Source organism: Nerophis lumbriciformis, linkage group LG03, assembly GCF_033978685.3.
Source record: "Nerophis lumbriciformis linkage group LG03, RoL_Nlum_v2.1, whole genome shotgun sequence".
NCBI classification, from domain to species: domain Eukaryota; kingdom Metazoa; phylum Chordata; class Actinopteri; order Syngnathiformes; family Syngnathidae; genus Nerophis; species Nerophis lumbriciformis.
This window is the reverse complement of record NC_084550.2, coordinates 33,145,001-33,164,795: the sequence shown is the minus strand read 5'-3', so window position 1 is coordinate 33,164,795 and position 19,795 is coordinate 33,145,001. Positions and strand designations below refer to the sequence as shown.

General features: G+C 41.3%; 1 protein-coding gene across 6 annotated transcripts in view; it reads right to left on the bottom strand.

The window, feature by feature from the left end:
* The window catches only part of anks1ab (ankyrin repeat and sterile alpha motif domain containing 1Ab), a 136,033-nt gene that overhangs the window by 83,367 nt on the left and 32,871 nt on the right, over positions 1–19,795 (bottom strand). For 5 of the 6 annotated variants that reach the window (XM_061937594.1, XM_061937575.1, XM_061937585.1 and 2 more), the window contains exon 3: positions 17,817–17,932. In XM_061937594.1, coding sequence (XP_061793578.1) covers positions 17,817–17,932 — 116 coding nt within the window. Of the gene's footprint in view, positions 1–17,816; positions 17,933–18,346; positions 18,929–19,795 lie in introns of those variants that run through there. The other variant, XM_061937619.1, reaches the window with a different exon arrangement.

The window sequence follows — 19,795 nt, the reverse complement described above, 5'->3', positions numbered from 1 at the left end:
ATTTAGCAAGGTTTTCCTTTTTATTTTTCAACGCTGTCTTTATTTCGCAACATTTTCTAAGTCATTTTGCAACGTTTTCTTTATTTTGCAACATTTTTCGTATTTTGCAATGTTTTCTTTTTTTTGCAATATTTTGCTTGTTATTTTGCAATGTTTTCTTTATCTTACATTTTCTTTGTCATTTTGCAACGTTTTCTTTATTTTGCAATATTTTCCTTATTTTGCAACATTTTATTTGACATTTTGTAACTTTTTCTTTATTTTGCAACCTTTTCTTTATTTTGCAACATTTTCTTTGTCATTTTGCAACGTTTTCTTTGTCATTTTGCAACGTTTCCTGTTATTTTGCAATGTTTTCTTCATTTTGCGAGGTTTTCCTTTTTATTTTGCAACGTTTTCTTTATTTTCAACATTTTCTTTATTTTGCAATGATTTCCTTATTTTACATTTTCTTTGTCATTTTGCAGCGTTTTCTTTATTTTACAACATTTTCTTTTCTTTGCAATGTTTTCTTCGTCATTTTGAAACGTTTTCTTTATTTTGCAATATTTTCCTTAATTTGCAACATTTTCTTTGACATTTTGCAACCTTTTCTTTATTTTGCAACATTTTCTTTGTCATTCTGCAACCTTTTATTTACTCTGCAACCTTGTCTTTGTTATTTTTGCAAGGTTTTCTCTGCCAGCTGCATCTTGGGCGGATGCAAAGATATACAGCCAGGAAATGTGCAGCGAAGCGTTTTCTCCGACGTGCAGACTGCCGCATATCGATTGTCTTTGGCCAAGAATGTAAAAATGTTTGCTGTGCTTGGCTCGCCATCAACGACCACTGCAGCAGGCCGCCATCAAAGGGGGGGTGGGTGATTAAAGGTCACCGCCAAGTAGAATCTTCACTTATTTGTGTTTGCCTTGGGAATCTTCCCCCCCCCCCATGTGATGTCACGCTGCATGGCAAACGTGTGACGGGAATGTATGCTTGAGTACTCGCATAGCTAATGAGCGGCGCCGCTCTGATCTGATGCTTGGCGACTTGCACATGGAAGTGGTCCGTCTGGCTGTGCACGCTGCCACATTACACTCGCTCTCTCGACCCCGGACAAGAAACCTTCATTTTGGTAAGAGCTGGCATGCCAGCGTTGACACGCGCTGAGCATGCTAACCTTTTGCAACAGCCATGGGATATTGATGAGGGGGAGAGAAGTCTTCCCACAAGACAATTTGCCACATGAGCGCAGCAACAAAGCGCGTCGAGGGCGGGACAAAGGAGGGAGTCGTCATCAAACGTTGACAGGCGACCCACTTCCTGCCAGCTTGGAACGATAATGCTCGTGTAAAGATGATGACGGCTCTTCCGAATTCAGCATCCCTCAAAAGCTGCTTCTCTGCCATCGATACTGAAATATCGACTCCGCTGATACCAGATCTTTACGCTCTAATATCGATCCTCAAAGGAGAATATCCATATTTTTCATGCTTTACTTCAGGGGTGTCCTAACTTTTTCCACCAAGTCAAAGTATGCGGCGGACAGATTGATATTGGGGCGGTATAGCTCGGTTGGTAGAGCGGCCGTGCCAGCAACTTGAGGGTTCCAGGTTTGATCCCCGCTTCCGCCATCCTAGTCACTGCCGTTGTGTCCTTGGGCAAGACACTTTACCCACCTGCTCCCAGTGCCACCCACACTGCTTTAAATGGAACTTAGATATTGGCTTTCCCTATGTAAAGCGCTATGAGTCACTAGAGAAAAGCGCTATATAAATATAACTCACTTCACAATTCACTTCACTGATATTTAAAAAAATATATTTTTTGTCAGCTCTGTATTATAAGTAACTAAGAATATTATTCCTTTCTAAAATTTGCAATTCCCGACTCAGGGGCATGTTTTGAAGGTGGCATAGTTGGATTTAGTTGAAAAATGTGGACTGTGGAAACTTTCCAGCAAGAAGTGAAAATAGGGCTTTGGAAAACTGGGAATTCTGGAAATTCCTGGAATTTTTTTAACTTGAAAATAGTTTGAATGGATGGTGGAACGGTCCCAGTCGGTTGAGAAATGTGGGATATGCAGTAGATTGTATAATGCCCGTTCATTGTCAATGGGGAGAAACTCCTGGAAATCCCGGGAAAACCAGGGAAAAATTAAACATGTTTTGCCTTCGATATCTCGGAGGAGTAGTGTGTGTGGATGGTTAAAAGGTCAGAATCGGGTGTGCACAATTTTGAGAGATTTAGGCATTGTAGAACTACTTCATTTGAATGGGAATTTACTGGAAATTTTGGAATTTTGGGAAAAAACAGGATTTTTTTAATATGTCAATACTAGCACGAATGTCTTAGATGATATGAGTGGGTTGGTGTTTTGAATCGATTTAACAATGATGACGTAGTAACAGTTTGAATTGAAAATGGGTATTTCGGAATTTCGGGAAAACCGGGAATTTGTCCCAAATTTTTTTTTACATTTGTTGTCCCCAACTAAGGAATCTTTTGAAGGTGGAATAGTTGGAATTGGATGAAAAATGTGGACTGTGAAAATAGGGCTTTGGAATTCTGGAAATTCCTGGAATTTTTTGGAACTTGAAAATAGTTCATTTGTCCAGGGTAAGTGGAGTGTGTGGATGGTGGAACGGTTCCAATGGGTTGAGAAATGTGGGATATGCAGTAGATTGTATAATGCCCATTCATTGTCGATGGGGAGAAACTCCTGGAAATTTCGGGACAACTAGAGAATTTGGGAAAGAGGAAACAGATTTTGCCTTCGATGTTTTGGAGGAGTAGTGTGTGTGGGTGGTTAAAAGGTCAGAATCGGGTATGCAAAATTTGGAGAATTTTGGGCATTGTAGAACTACGAATACGTCAATTCATTTGAATGGGAATTTACTGGAAATGTGGGAATTTTGGGAAAAACCGGACATTTTTTAATATATCGATACTAGCACAAATGTCCTAGATGATATGAGTGGGTTGGTGTTTTGAATCGGTTTAAAAATGTTGACGTAGTAACAGTTTGAATTGAGAATGGGTATTTTGGAATTTCGGGAAAACCGTGAATTTGTACCAAAAAAATTCAAACATTTGTTGTCCCAACTAAGTAATGTTTTGAAGGTGGAATGGTTGGAATTGGTTGAAAAATGTGGACTGTGAAAACTTTCCAGCAAGAAGTGAAAATAGGGCTCTGGAAAACTGGGAATTCTGGAAATTCCTGGAATTCTTTTGAACTTGAAAATAGTTTGATTGTCCAGGGTGAGTGGAGTGTGTGGATGGTGGAACGGTTCCAATGGGTTGAGAAATGTGGGATATGCAGTAGATTATATAATGCTTGTTCATTGTCAATGGGGAAAAAACCCTGGAAATTCCGGGAAAACCAGGGAATTTGGGAAAGAGGAAACATGTTTTGCCCTCTATTTTGGAGGAGTAGTGTGTGTGTGGGTGGTTAAAAGGTCAGAATCGGGTATGCACAATTTTGAGATATTTAGGCATTGTAGAACTACTTCATTTGAATGGGAAATTACTGGAAATTTTGGAATTTCGGGAAAAAAAACGGGAATTTTTTAATATGTCAATACTAGCACGAATGTCCTAGATGATATGAGTGGGTTGGTGTTTTGAATCGGTTTAACAATGATGACGTAGTAACAGTTTGAATTGAAAATGGGTATTTCGGAATTTCGGGAAAACCGGGAATTTGTCCCAAAAATTTTTTTACATTTGTTGTCCCCAACTAAGGAATCTTTTGAAGGTGGAATAGTTGGAATTGGATGACAAATGTGGACTGTGATAATAGGGCTTTGGAACACCGGGAATTCTGGAAATTCCTGGAATTTTTTGGAACTTGAAAATAGTTCATTTGTCCAGGGTGAGTGGAGTGTGTGGATGTTGGAACGGTTCCAATGGGTTGAGAAATGTGGGATATGCAGTAGATTGTATAATGCCCATTCATTGTCGATGGGGACAAACTCCTGGAAATTTCGGGACAACCAGAGAATTTGGGAAAGAGGAAACAGGTTTTGCCTTTGATATTTTGGAGGAGTAGTGTGTGTGTGTAGTTAAAATTTGGAGAATTTTGGGCATTGTAGAACTACGAATATGTCCATTCATTTGAATGGGAATTTACTGGAAATTTGGGAATTTCAGGAAAAAACTGACATTTTTTAATATATTGATACTAGCACGAATGTCTTAGATGATATGAGTGGGTTGGTGTTTTGAATCGGTTTAAAAATGTTGACGTAGTAACAGTTTGAATTGAAAATGGGTATTTCAGAATTTCGGGAAAACCGGTAATTTGTACAAAAAAAATTGAAACATTTGTTGTCCCAACTAAGGAAGGTTTTGAAGGTGGAATGGTTGGAATTGGTTGAAAAATGTGGACTGTGAAAACTTTCCAGCAAGAAGTGAAAATAGGGCTTTGGAACACCATATTTTCTGGAAGTTCCTGGAATTTTTTTAACTTGAAAATAGTTTGAATGGATGGTGAAACGGTCCCAGTCGATTGAGAAATGTGGGATATGCAGTAGATTGTATAATGCCCGTTCATTGTCAATGGGGAGAAACTCCTGGAAATCCCGGGAAAACCAGGGAATTTGGGGAAGGTGAAACATGTTTTGTCTTTGATATTTTGGAGAAGTAGTGTGTGTGGGTGGTTAAAAGGTCAGAATCGGGTATGCACAATTTTGAGAGATTTAGGCATTGTAGAACTACTTCATTTGAATGGGAATTTACTGGAAATTTTGGAATTTCGGGAAAAAACGGGAATTTTTTATTATGTCGATACTAGCACGAATGTCCTAGATGATATGAGTGGGTTGGTGTTTTGAATCGGTTTAACAATGTTGAAGTAGTAACAGTTTGAATTGAGAATGGGTATTTCGGAATTTCGGGAAAACCGGGAATTTGTCCCAAAAAATTGTTTACATTTGTTGTCCCCAACTAAGGAATCTTTTGAAGGTGGAATAGTTGGAATTGGATGAAAAATGTGGACTGTGAAAATAGGGCTTTGGAACACGGGGAATTCTGGAAATTCCTGGAATTTTTTGGAACTTGAAAATAGTTCATTTGTCCAGGGTGAGTGGAGTGTGTGGATGGTGGAACGGTTCCAATGGGTTGAGAAATGTGGGATAGGCAGTAGATTGTATAATGCCCATTCATTGTCGATGGGGAGAAACTCCTGGAAATTTCGGGAAAACTAGGGAATTTGGGAAAGAGGAAACATGTTTTGCCTTCAATATTTTGGAGGAGTAGTGTGTGTGGGTAGTTAAAAGGTCTATGCAAAATTTGGAGAATTTGGGGCATTGTAGAACTACGAATACGTCAATTAATTTGAATGGGAATTTACTGGAAATGTGGGAATTTCAGGAAAAAACGGACATTTTGTAATATCGATATTAGCACGAATGTCCTAGATGATATGAGTGGGTCGGTGTTTTGAATCGGTTGAAAAATGTTGACGTAGTAACAGTTTGAATTGAAAATGGGTATTTTGGAATTTCGGGAAAACCGAGAATTGGTACCAAAAAATTTGAAACATTTAAGGAATGTTTTGAAGGTGGAATGGTTGGAATTGGTTGAAAAATGTGGACTGTGAAAACTTTCCAGCAAGAAGTGAAAATAGGGCTTTGGAACACCATATTTTCTGGAAATTCCAGGAATTTTTTGGAACTTGAAAATAGTTCATTTGTCCAGGGTGAGTGGAGTGTGCGGATGTTGGAACGGTTCCAATGGGTTGAGAAATGTGGGATATGCAGTAGATTGTTTAATTCCCATTCATTGTTGATGGGGAGAAACTCCTGGAAATTTCGGGAAAACCAGGGAATTTGGGAAAGTTGAAACATGTTTTGTCTTTGATATTTTGGAGTAGTAGTGTGTGTGGATGGTTAAAAGGTCAGAATCGGGTATGCAACATTTTGAGAGTTTTGGGCATTGTAGAACTACGTGTGTGTGTGTGTATATGTATGTATGTATGTATGTATGTATGTATATATATATATATATGTGTGTGTGTATGTATATATGTATATGTATACATATATGTATATATTTACATATATATGTGTGTGTATTAGGGGTGTAACGGTACGGGTATTTTTTCGAACCGTTTCGGTACGGGGGTTCCGGTTACGAGGTGTTCCAAACGAGTTTCCACACGGACATATTAAGTAGCGTACTGCACGTTGTGTAAACAATACTCAAAATGCCGGACATTTAAGGCATTTAAGAAACTCCGCCCTGACAGCTCCGCAAAAGAGGACACGCCCGGCGAAAAGAGGACGCACGGCCAGTCTATCCCAGTCCGTTAGCCACCAGCATGCCAGCAAAAGAGGACATGTCCGGCGAAACCGATCCACACGTCCACATCTAACACAATTTCCCAACTCATATGGAAACAGGGTTTGTATATATGTGTGTATGTATATATATATATATGTATATGTACTGTATACATCTATGTATGTGTGCATATATATATATATATATATATATATATATATATACAGGTAAAAGCCAGTAAATTAGAATATTTTGAAAAACTTGATTTATTTCAGTAATTGCATTCAAAAGGTGTAACTTGTACATTATATTTATTCATTGCACACAGACTGATGCATTCAAATGTTTATTTCATTTAATTTTGATGATTTGAAGTGGCAACAAATGAAAATCCAAAATTCCGTGTGTCACAAAATTAGAATATTGTGTAAGGCTAATACAAAAAAGGGATTTTTAGAAATGTTGGCCAACTGAAAAGTATGAAAATGAAAAATATGAGCATGTACAATACTCAATACTTGGTTGGAGCTCCTTTTGCCTCAATTACTGCGTTAATGCGGCGTGGCATGGAGTCGATGAGTTTCTGGCACTGCTCAGGTGTTATGAGAGCCCAGGTTGCTCTGATAGTGGCCTTCAACTCTTCTGCGTTTTTGGGTCTGGCATTCTGCATCTTCCTTTTCACAATACCCCACAGATTTTCTATGGGGCTAAGGTCAGGGGAGTTGGCGGGCCAATTTAGAACAGAAATACCATGGTCCGTAAACCAGGCACGGGTAGATTTTGCGCTGTGTGCAGGCGCCAAGTCCTGTTGGAACTTGAAATCTCCATCTCCATAGAGCAGGTCAGCAGCAGGAAGCATGAAGTGCTCTAAAACTTGCTGGTAGACGGCTGCGTTGACCCTGGATCTCAGGAAACAGAGTGGACCGACACCAGCTGGACTGCTGCTGAGTGGTCCAAAGTCATGTTTTCTGACGAAAGCAAATTTTGCATTTCCTTTGGAAATCGAGGTCCCAGAGTCTGGAGGAAGACAGGAGAGGCACAGGATCCACGTTGCCTGAAGTCTAGTGTAAAGTTTCCACCATCAGTGATGGTTTGGGGTGCCATGTCATCTGCTGGTGTCGGTCCACTCTGTTTCCTGAGATCCAGGGTCAACGCAGCCGTCTACCAGCAAGTTTTAGAGCACTTCATGCTTCCTGCTGCTGACCTGCTCTATGGAGATGGAGATTTCAAGTTCCAACAAGACTTGGCGCCTGCACACAGCGCAAAATCTACCCGTGCCTGGTTTACGGACCATGGTATTTCTGTTCTAAATTGGCCCGCCAACTCCCCTGACCTTAGCCCCATAGAAAATCCGTGGGGTATTGTGAAAAGGAAGATGCAGAATGCCAGACCCAAAAACGCAGAAGAGTTGAAGGCCACTATCAGAGCAACCTGGGCTCTCATAACACCTGAGCAGTGCCAGAAACTCATCGACTCCATGCCACGCCGCATTAACGCAGTAATTGAGGCAAAAGGAGCTCCAACCAAGTATTGAGTATTGTACATGCTCATATTTTTCATTTTCATACTTTTCAGTTGGCCAACATTTCTAAAAATCCCTTTTTTGTATTAGCCTTACACAATATTCTAATTTTGTGACACACGGTATTTTGGATTTTCATTTGTTGCCACTTCAAAACATCAAAATTAAATGAAATAAACATTTTAATGCATCAGTCTGTGTGCAATGAATAAATATAATGTACAAGTTACACCTTTTGAATGCAATTACTGAAATAAATCAAGTTTTTCAAAATATTCTAATTTACTGGCTTTTACCTGTGCATATATATATATATATATATATATATTTTTTTTTTTTTTTTTTATATATATTTATTCATTTATTTATATATTTTTTTGAGAGCGATTGTAATATTTTAGATCGAAGTGTCTAAACTTTTTCCGACAAGGGCCACATACTTCAAAGTAAAGTATTAGAGGACCATTTTTATATTTTTTTTAATAAAAAAAAATCTAAAAAAAAGTGATTCCCATTTATAGGTGTTTTCTCATTACTTTCATTTTGCTCTTTTTTTGTAGTTTTTTTTAGATAGATATTTGAAAAGACATAACTTTAGCAGACACATTAAGTATATTTGCACAAAGTATCAGTATCGCCGATAGCAGGCTTGATGTTCCTTGGCGTGGGAAATAAAGTGGGTGGTATGTCACATCACCGCCTCCGTGGCCGCCGTCTCTCTCCGCATCGCCCGCTCAGAAACGGACATGTTCCTCCTGGAGGCCCTGGTGTGATTTTGACTTTATTCTGCAAACCATCCTGAGGGTGTGCTGCCCCCTCCTGGCCAGTCAGCTCGACTGATGGCATGGGTTCATGTGGCACGTCCTGCAAACAACGTCTGACCTTTTGGCCTTGTTTACAAGCCCAAACATGTGTGGCCCTTCACAAGTGTCATCAGGTCCAGCCCATTAGGCCTGATAAGCAAATGAGCGTCAGGAAGCTTAATGATCCATAGTCTGCATTACTTTATGTCTGGGAAGTCATGTGAGCGCTCTCAGGAAAAAAGAGGAAGAAAATGTTGAAAATCAAGACGACTTTTCCTGCATTTGGGTGCATTTCTACAAAATATTTGACCTTTACATGTTCCCATCTACCAACTTTTTTTGGCGGTCTTATTGACACGGTTTTTGCTGCACACCAGATCTGATTGTTTTGTCCTCAAGTGACTCAGATCTGATCTAAACACTCCAAAGTGTTTCAAATCTGATCTTTTGGCATCAGATTCAGGACACATCAGGATGTATATGTAAACATTGATTGATGATTGATTGAGTCTATTATACAGCATTACTCACATGTGAATAATATAAATACAGTCTATTATACAGCATTATTCACATGTGAATAATATAAATACATTCCATTATACAGCATTATTCACATGTGAATAATATAGTCCATTATACAGCATTATTTACATGTGAATAATATAAATACAGTCTATTATACAGCATTATTCACATGTGAATAATGTAAATACAGTCTATTATGCAGCATTATTCACATGTGAGTAATATAAAGACAGTCTATTATTCAGCATTATTCACATGTGAATAATATAAATACAGTCTATTATACAGCATTATTCACATGTGAATAATATAAATACAGTCTCTTATACAGCATTATTCACATGTGAATAATATAAATACAGTCTATTATACAGCATTATTCACATGTGAATAATATAAATACAGTCTCTTATACAGCATTATTCACATGTAAATAATATAAATACAGTCATACAGCATTATTCACATGTAAATAATATAAATAGTCTATTATACAGCATTATTCACATGTGAATAATATAAATACAGTCTATTATACAACATTATTCACATGTGAATAGTATGAATACAGTCTATTATACAGCATTATTCACATGTGAATAATATAAATACAGTCTCTTATACAGCATTATTCACATGTGAATAATATAAATACAGTCTATTATACAGCATTATTCACATGTGATTAATATAAATACCGTCTATTATACAGCATTATTCACATGTGAATAATATAAATACAGTCTATTATACAGCATTATTCACATGTGAATAATATATATACAGTCTATTATACAGCATTATTCACATGTGAATAATATAAATAGTCTATTATACAGCATTATTCACATGTGAATAATATAAATACAGTCTATTATACAGCATTATTCACATGTGATTAATATAAATACAGTCTATTATACAGCATTATTCACATGTGAATAATGTAAATACCTTCTCTTATACAGCATTATTCACATGTGAATAATATAAATACAATCCATTATTCACATGTGAATAATATAAATACAGTCTATTATACAGAATTATTTACATGTGAATAATATAAATACAGTCTATTATACCGCATTATTTACATGTGACTAATAATGATAATTATAATAATGTATCCCATTGGGTTGAGTTTTTTCTTGCCCTGGTGTGGGATCTGAGTTGAGGATTTTGTTGTGGCTTGTGCAGCCATTTGAGACACTTGTGATTAAGGGCTATATAAATAAACTTTGATTGATTGATTGATGTAGTCCTGAATCCTATTGGAATCTGATCTTCACAAATGTGACTTCAGTCTAAACACAATGCGACCCGAATGCTTCATTTGTGTCATGTTTGGGCGAGCTACGTCACTCGTGTGCGCCTTAAAGACTCTGTCACTAGTGGAAGTGGATATTTCATCACAACGCCCAGTTTAGGTGACAAAAGTCTATTTTCCACGGCCCAATTTTGGGTGTGTGACTTGTCAATAGTGCACAAATAATAGTCTGGAACACCCAAAAGCAGTGAATTTGTCACGTTGTGTAAATGGTAAATAAAAACAGAATACAACAAATCCTTTTCAACTTATATTCAATTGAATAGACTGCAAAGACAAGATATTTCATGTTGGAACTGGAAAATGTTGTTATTTTTTGCAAATATTAGCTAATTTGGAGTTTGATGCTTGCAACACGTTTCAGAAAAGCTGGCACAAGCGGAAAAAAAGACTGAGAAAGTTGAGGAATGATCGTCAAAGACTTATTTGGAACATCCCACAGGTGAACAGGCTAATTGGGAACAGGTGGGTGCCATGATTGGGTATAAAAGCAGCTTCCATGAAATGCTCAGTCATTCACAAACAAGGACGGGGCGAGGGTCACCACTTTGTCAACAAATGCCTGAGCAAATTGTTTAAGAACAACATTTCTCAACCAGCTATTGCAAGGAATTTAGGGATTTCAACATCTACGCTCCGTAATATCATCAAAAGGTTCAGAGAATCTGGAGAAATCACTGCACGTAAGCCATGATATTATGCACCTTGGATCCCTCAGGCGGTACTGCATCAAAAAGCGACATCGGTGTGTAAAGGATATCACCACATGGGCTCAGGAACGCTTCAGAAAACCACTGTCAGTAACTACAGTTGGTCGCTACATCTGTAAGTGCAAGTAAAAACTCCACTATGCAAAGGCAAAGCCATTTATCAACAACACCCAGGAACGCCGCCAGCTTTGCTGGGCCCGAGCTCATCTAAGATGGACTGATGCAAAGTGGAAAAGTGTTCTGACGAGTCCACATTTCAAATTATTTTTGGAAACTGTGGACCAAAGAGGAAAAGAACCATCCGGACTGTTCTAGCTGCAAAGTGTAAAAGCCAGCATGTGTGATGGTATGGGGGTGTATTAGTGCCCAAGACATGGGTAACTTACACATCTGTGAAGGCACCATTAATGCTGAAAGGTACATACAGGTTTTGGAGCGACATATGTTGCCATCCAAGCCCCTGCTTATTTCAGCAAGACGATGCCAAGCCAGGTGTTACAACAGCGTGGCTTCATAGTAAAAGAGTGCGGGTACTAGACTGGCCTGCCTGTAGTCCAGACATTGAAAATGTGTGAAGGCTAAAATATGAGAAGGGAGACTGTTGAACAACTTAAGCCGTACATCAAGCAAGAATGGGAAAGAATTCCACTTCAAAAATGTGTCTCCTCAGTTCCCAAACCTTTACTGAGTGTTGTTAAAAGGAAAAGCCATGTAACACACTGGTAAAAATGCCTTTTTGCAATGTGTTGCTGCCATTCAATTGTAAGTTCATGATTATTTGCAAAAAAGAAGAAAGTTTCTCAGTGTGAACATGAGATATCTTGTCTTTGCAGTCTATTCAATTGAATATAAGTTGAAAAGGATTTGTTGTATTCTTTTTTTATTTACCATTTACACAACGTGACATCTTCTCTGCTTTTGGGGTTTGTACATTATTATTATTGCATGACTCCTACTGTAGTCTATTGTATTGTTTTTATACAACAGTGTTTATTTAAAAGTTATTTTTTCTTTTTTTTTAAGGCACGTTGCATGTTCAAACTGTGATGTTTTGGAGGGATAAGCAGCAAAAACCAGTGTTTTGAGTTAAGAAGAAGCTCTTAAGTTGAGTTATTGTAGTATTTGTAGTATTATTGCTAGTATTTAACACGGCCTTTTCATGTCTCCTCCCCGGCCACATAAGCAGGTCACAGAGCTCCCACTCCCACGCCGAGCTGGAGTGACGTAACCCACAGTGCCAGCGCGGCTCAGCGGCCCCACAGACGCACGGCGGAGCCCTCCGGGCGGCGTTATTTAGGGCGTGCGGCCGCGGTCTGACGGTCACAGCAGTCGTCTCGGCCGTGGAAGAAGAAACAGGGTAAAGCTTTTAGAATGATGAATATGTGATGAGGAGCAGCGGAGCATCAACTCATTTCAGGGGGAAAAAAAGGTAAAGGCTTCAGTTTGTTGTGCTGACTTTTTACTGCACCGACAGCACTTGTGACGTCATCCTAAATCTTCATGATCACACCTTACTGCGCAGGTCTTTTATTGTGGCCTGCCAAATCATGTAAAGTGGCGCCGTATTAGTTAAAGTGGCCCGCTGCTTCGTTTAATGTGGCATGCCGCACCATGTAATGTGGCCCGCCGTGTCATTAATTTACATCATATGTGTGGCCTGCAGCATCATTTGAACTTGGGCCGCGACCATACCACATCATTTAAGGTGGCCCGCCACATCATTTAACTTGGAACTTCACATTATTTACGTGGCCTGCCACATCATTTAACTTGGAACTTCACATTATTTACGTGGCCTGCCACATCTTTTAACATGGAACTCCACATTATTTAATTTGGCCTTCCAGGTCATTTAACTTGGAACTTCACAATTTACACAATTGTGACATAATCATTTAATGTGGCCCGCCACATCATTTTACTTGGAACTTCACATTATTTAAAGTAGCCTGCCGGGTCATTTAACTTGGAACTTCACTTTATTTAAAGTGGCCTGCCGGGTCATTTAATTTGGAGCTTCACATTATTAAAAGTAGCCCTACGGGTCAATTTAATGTTGCCTGCCGCATTATTAACTTAGCCTGCCGCATTATTAACTTAGCCTGCCACATCAATATGGCCCGCCAAATCATTTAAATGGCCAAAAACATACATATTTTGAAGGTGGCCCGCCACACTATCACATAATTTTAAGTTGGCCCGCCACAGCATTAAATAAGGCCTGCCAGATTATTTAAAAGGCCCACCAGACAATTTAAAGTCACCCGTTACATAATTTGAATGTGGCCCGCCACACTCTCACATAATTTCATGGCCTGCCACATTTATTATTATTATTCTTAACCTGGGCAGAAACCATATCACATCATTTAATGTGACCCACCACTTCATTTAACTTGGAACGTCACATTATTTAAGGTGGCCTGCCGGATCATTTAACTTGGAACTTCACATTATTTAAAGTGACCTGCCGGGTCATTTAATTTGGAACTTCACATTATTAAAAGTTGCCCTACGAGTCAATTTAATGTTGCCTGCTACTTCATTTATTTAGCCTATCACATCATTTGATGTGACCCGCCAAATCATTTAAGTGGCCCACAACATATTTTGAAAGTGGCCCGCCACACTATCACATAATTTTAAGTTGGCCCGCCACAGCATTAAATAAGGCCTGCCAGATTATTTAAAAGGCCCACCAGACAATTTAAAGTCACCCGTTACATAATTTGCCCGCCACACTCTCACATAATTTCATGGCCTGCCACATTTATTATTATTATTATTAACCTGGGCAGAAACCATATCACATCTTTTAATGTGACCCGCCACTTCTTTTAACTTGGAACGTCACGTTATTTAAAGTGGCCTGCCGGGTAATTTAACTTGGAACTTCACATTATTTAATGTGGCCTGCCGGGTCATTTAATTTGGAACTTCACATTATTAAAAGTGGCCCTACGGGTCAATTTAATGTTGCCTGCTACTTCATTTATTTAGCCTATCACATCATTTGATGTGACCCGCCAAATCATTTAAGTGGCCCACAACATATTTTGAAAGTGGCCCGCCACACTATCACATCATTTTAAGTTGGCCCGCCACAGCATTAAATAAGGCCTGCCAGATTATTTAAAAGGCCCGCCAAACAATTTAAAGTCACCCGCCACATCATAATTTCGTGGCCTGCCACATTTATTATTATTATTAACCTGGGCAGAAACCATATCACATCATTTAATGTGGCCCGCCACTTCATTTAAGTTGGAACGTCACATTATTTAATGTGGCCTGTCGGATCATTTAACTTGGAACTTCACATTATTTAATGTGGCCTGACACTTCATTTAACTTGGAACTTCACATTATTTAAAGTGGCCTGACACTTCATTCAACTTGGAACTTCACATTATTTAAGGTGGCCCTCCGGGTCAATTTAATGTTGCCTGCCGCATCATTAACTTAGCCTGCCACATCGTTTGATGTGGCCCGCCAAATCATTTAAGTGGCCCGCAACATATTTTGAGAGTGGCCCGCCACACTATCACATAATTTTAAGTTGGTCCGCCACAGCATTAAATAAGGCCTGCAAGATTATTTAAGTGGCTCGCCAGACAATTTAAAGTCACCCGCCACATCATTTTAATTTACCCCGCCACGCTCTCACATTTTAACCAGGCCCGCCTGCTCATTTTAATTGGCCCACTAAATCATTTAAGTGGCCCACAACTTCATTTGAAAGTGGCCCGCCACACTCTCACATAATTTTAAATTTGGCCTGCCACATAATTGAATTTGGCCTGCCACATCATTATCGTGGCCCACCAGATTCTTTTAAAATGACCTGTCACTTCGAATGTGTGGTCGCCACGTCATATGTGTGGCCTGCAGCATCATTTTAACCTGGGCTGTGACCATATCATATCATTTAAAGTGGCCCGCCACTTCATTTAACTTGGAACTTCACATTATTTAAGGTGGCCTGCCAGATCATTTAACTTGGAACTTCACATTATTTAAGGTGGCCCTCCGGGTCAATTTAATGTTGCCTGCCGCATCATTAACTTAGCCTGCCACACCGTGAGATGTGGCCCGCCAAATAATTTTAAGTGGCCCACAACATATTTTGAAATTGGCCTGCCACACTGTCACATACTTTTAAGTTGGCCGCCACAGCATTAAATAAGGCCTGCCAGATTATTTAAGTGGCCCGCCAGACAATTTAAAGTCACCCGCCACATCATTTTAACTTAGCCCGCCACGCTCTCACATTTTAACCAGGCACGCCTGCTCATTTTAAGTGGCCCACTAAATCATTTACGTGGCCCACAACATCATTTGAAAGTGGCTTGCCACACTCTCACATAATTTTGTGGCCTGTCACATAATTGAATATGGCCTGCCACATTTATTATTATTATTATTAACCTGGGCTGCTACCATATCACATCATTTAAATTGGCCCGCCACATAATTTAACTTTGAACGCCACATTATTTAAGTTGGCCTGCCGGGTCAATTAACTTGGAACTTCACATTATTTAAGGTGGCCTGCCGGGTCATTTAACTCGGAACTTCACATTATTGAAAGTGACCCTCCGGGTCAATTTAATGTTGCCTGCCGCAACATTAACTTAGCCTGTCGCATCATTTACTTAGCCTGCCACACCGTGAGATGTGGCCCGCCAAATCATTTAAGTGGCCCACAACATATTTTGAAAGTAGCCCGCCACACTATCACATAATTTTAAGTTGGCCCGCTACTGCATTAAATAAGGCCTGCCAGATTATTTAAAAGGCCCGCCAGACAATTTAAAGTCACCCGCCACATCATTTTAACTTGGCCCGCCATGCTCTCACATTTTAACCAGGCACACCTGCTCATTTTAATTGGCCCACTAAATCATTTATGTGGCCCACAACATCATTTGAAAGTGGCCCACCACACTCTCACATAATTTTGTGGCCTGTTACATAATTGAAAATGGCCTGCCACATTTATTATTATTATTAACAACCTGGGCTGCTACCATATCACATCATTTAAAGTGGCCCGCCACATCTTTTAACTTGGAACGTTATTTAAAGTGGCCTGCCGGGTCATTTAACTTGGAACTTCACATTATTTAAGGTGGCCTGCCGGTTCATTTAACTTGGAACTTCACATTATTTAAATTGGCCCTCCGTGTCAATTTAATGTTGCCTGCCGCGACATTAACTTAGCCTGCCACATCGTTTGATGTGGCCCGCCATATCATTTAAGTGGCCTACAACATATTTTGAAAGTAGCCTGCCACACTATCACATCATTTTAATTTGGGCGGCCACATCATTAAATGTGGCCCGCCAGACCATTTTAAGTCACCCGCCACTTCGAATGTGTGGTCGCCATGTCATATGTGTGGCCTGCAGCATCATTTTAACCCGGGCCGCCATCATATCACATCATTTAACTTGGAACTTCACATTATTTAATGTGGCCCTCCGGGTCAATTTAATGTTGCCTGCCGCTTCATTAACTTAGCCTGCCACATCGTTTGATGTGGCCCGCCATATCATTTAAGTGGCCTACAACATATTTTGAAAGTGGCCCGCCACACTATCACATCATTTTAATTTGGCCTGCCACATCATTAAATGTGGCCCGCCAGACAATTTAAAGTCACCCGCCACTTCGAATGTGTGGTTGCCATGTCATATGAGTGGCCTGCAGCATAATTTAAACTGGGCCGCTGGGCCGCAATCATATCACATCACATCATTTAACTTGGAACATCACATTATTTAAGGTGGCCTGCCGGGTCATTTAACTTGGAACTTCACATTATTTAAGGTGGCCCTCTGGGTCAATTTAATGTTGCCTGCCGCATCATTAACTTAGCCTGCCACATCGTTTGATGTGGCCCGCCAAATCATTTAAGTGGCCCACAACATATTTTGAAAGTGGCCTGCCACACTATCACATCATTTGAAATTGGCCCGCCACATCATTAAATGTGGCCTGCCAGACAATTTACCATTGCCCAACACTTCATTTTAAGGTGACCCGCGAAAGGCTGGAAATAATCAAATACTTTCTGGCTATTTGCTCTTTTCATTTTGACCGACAAATGTACTTCATGCAGTTGCATATTTTGTTGAAATGAATATAAAGGGGCAAGCGGTAGGAAATGGATGGATGGACGGAATATATTCAGATTACCGTATTTTTCGGACTATAAATCGCAGTTTTTTTCCTTCTTTATTATGCATTTTCGGCAGGTGCGACTTATACTCCGGTGCGACTTATACTCCGGTGCGACTTATACTCCGAAAAATACGGTATGCAATTTTTGGAATTTGGAGTATTTAAATTTAAAATTTGTCGATTTCAAAGCCAATTATTCATCAATCTGCCAGTAAAACATCTAATAATCCAACAAATCTATTAAATGTTAGTATTGATAAATGTACTGTTACATGCGGCCCTCTGAGGGCGATGTGGCCCTCCAATGACAAGGAGTCTGACACCCCTGCTCTGATGTCTTTTTGTCTTGCTCCGACGCAAGGGGGGGAGGGTTCTAGACCTTGGACGGGTCATGCATCACACAGGTGAAAAGCAGGTGGGCGGAGCCACAGGGCGAAAGAGCAGCCGAGCGGGGGCGGCGAAGAGGACTCACCATGAAACGCAGGTCGTCGAAGCCGTTGAGCAGGAACTTTCCCTCGTACTGCGGCAGCCCCGCGTGCTCCAGCCACTCGCCCACCGGCTGGTCCAGGGCTTTGCCGCAGGCCCCATCTGCCGAGAGAGGGAAGCGCTTGAGCAGCGAAAAGCCGTTGAGCCGGTAGCAGCGGCACTCGGAGGACGACACATGGCACTGCCACATCATCCTGGGCCAGCACGGGCAGAGCCGAGTGCGGCAGCACCAGGCGGGTCTGGGGGGAGGCAGGGTCCGGGTCGGTGCGGGCACACACGGGAGGGAGGGAAGGAAGCCGCTACTTTGTGCTAGGGTGAGTGCAGATGTCAGGCGAGGGAGCGGGTGCGGGTGCAGCGGGGGCACCGAGCCCGCCTGAAGCTGGCATCTCGCCACAAACCGGGCTCGCCGAACATCCCCGACTACAAACCGGAGCGGAGTCAGAGGAGCGTCACGCACACACCGGGACACATGGACACATTTCTCACAAAAAGGGTCAGGGGGTGGTCACCACATACTTGTAAAGCTCTGGCCGAGTCCCATGGCTTCATTGGTCAACCTCTTAGCGCGCCGGGACACGGGAGCGCCATTCTAAAGTACACTTGGCGGCTTTTAGGCGGACATATTGTAAGATCCTGCGGCGGGGAGAAACGGACGCTCCCGACTCCTCAGTTCGTGGAGAAATCCCCGGCGTGGAGGAGGGTGCGGGTCCGGAGGCACTCCGGCTGCAGGGCCGGCGAAGAGAGGCGTCCACGGGAGATGACGACGGGTGCAGCCCACCTGGCTCCTTTCCTCTGCTGCATGCCCCCTCCCCACCTTCAACGTGTGGACGCTCGACACCCCTCAGCGCTCGCAGGGCATGACTTCCCGATTCTACCGCACGAATCTGCAAGCGCCGTTCCCCGCTGCACGTCCCGCCGCACGACAGGAAGCAGACTCTAAGATCATGCCCCCGCCCGCCACCCACGCCACTTTCTCTCTCTCTCTCTCTCTCTCTCTCTCTCTCTCTCTCTAACCGCGTCTCATCCCAGCAAATCCTCGGAGATGCTCTTTTTTGACACCGCCCCCCCCCTCGTCGTCTCTCTGCGCCGCCGATCTGCCGAGCCCCCTTCTTCCCAGATCGCACTGCAGGGCTGCCGTATGTACAGGGGGCTGCGATCACCCCCTCCTCCCCTCGCTCGCCCTAACTCCCTCACTCACTGGCACACACACACACACACACACACACACACACACACACACACACTCCTGTCTCTGATTGGGAAGGCACATGCAGCGGCGCTCTGATCTGGCAGAAAGGACATCAGAGGCACAGCAAGGAAGGCCCCCTCAAAAGGAAGCTCAAAAAGAAGACCGCATTGAGAGGATTTTCCGCGGTGACGCAGGGGACGAGCAACATGTCCATTTGCATTTCTCTCACACGGCCTGTCCATTGTGCGGCTTTTTCTAACCGCAACTTTGCTGGTGTCAAAAGTACCAGAACATAGAACACGTGCAATTTCGGTAGGGATTGCGTGTGGATGCTAACTGTTAGCATGCGCACAGTTAGCATGTATCAGGGAACCAAGTGTAATGGCTTCTGCGAAAATGGCAAAAAAAAAAGAGTTAGCATTAGCGTGCTAACGTTAGTACGCTAACAGTTAGCATGTGTCACATACCAAGTTAAATATATGTATCAGGTAGCCAAGTGTAAAGACTTCTGCAAAAAGGGCAAAAAAAAAGTTTGCATGCTAATATTAGCATGCTAACTTTAGTACGCTAGCAGTTAGCATGTGTCACATACCAAGTTAAATATATGTATCAGGTAACCAAGTGTAATGTCTTCTGCGAAAATAGCAACAAAAAAAAAGAGTGCATGCTACTACTAGCATGCTAACATTAGAACGCTAACAGTTAGCACGTGTCACATACCAAGTTAAATATGTGTATCAGGTAACTAAGTATAATGGCTTCTGCGAAAATGACAA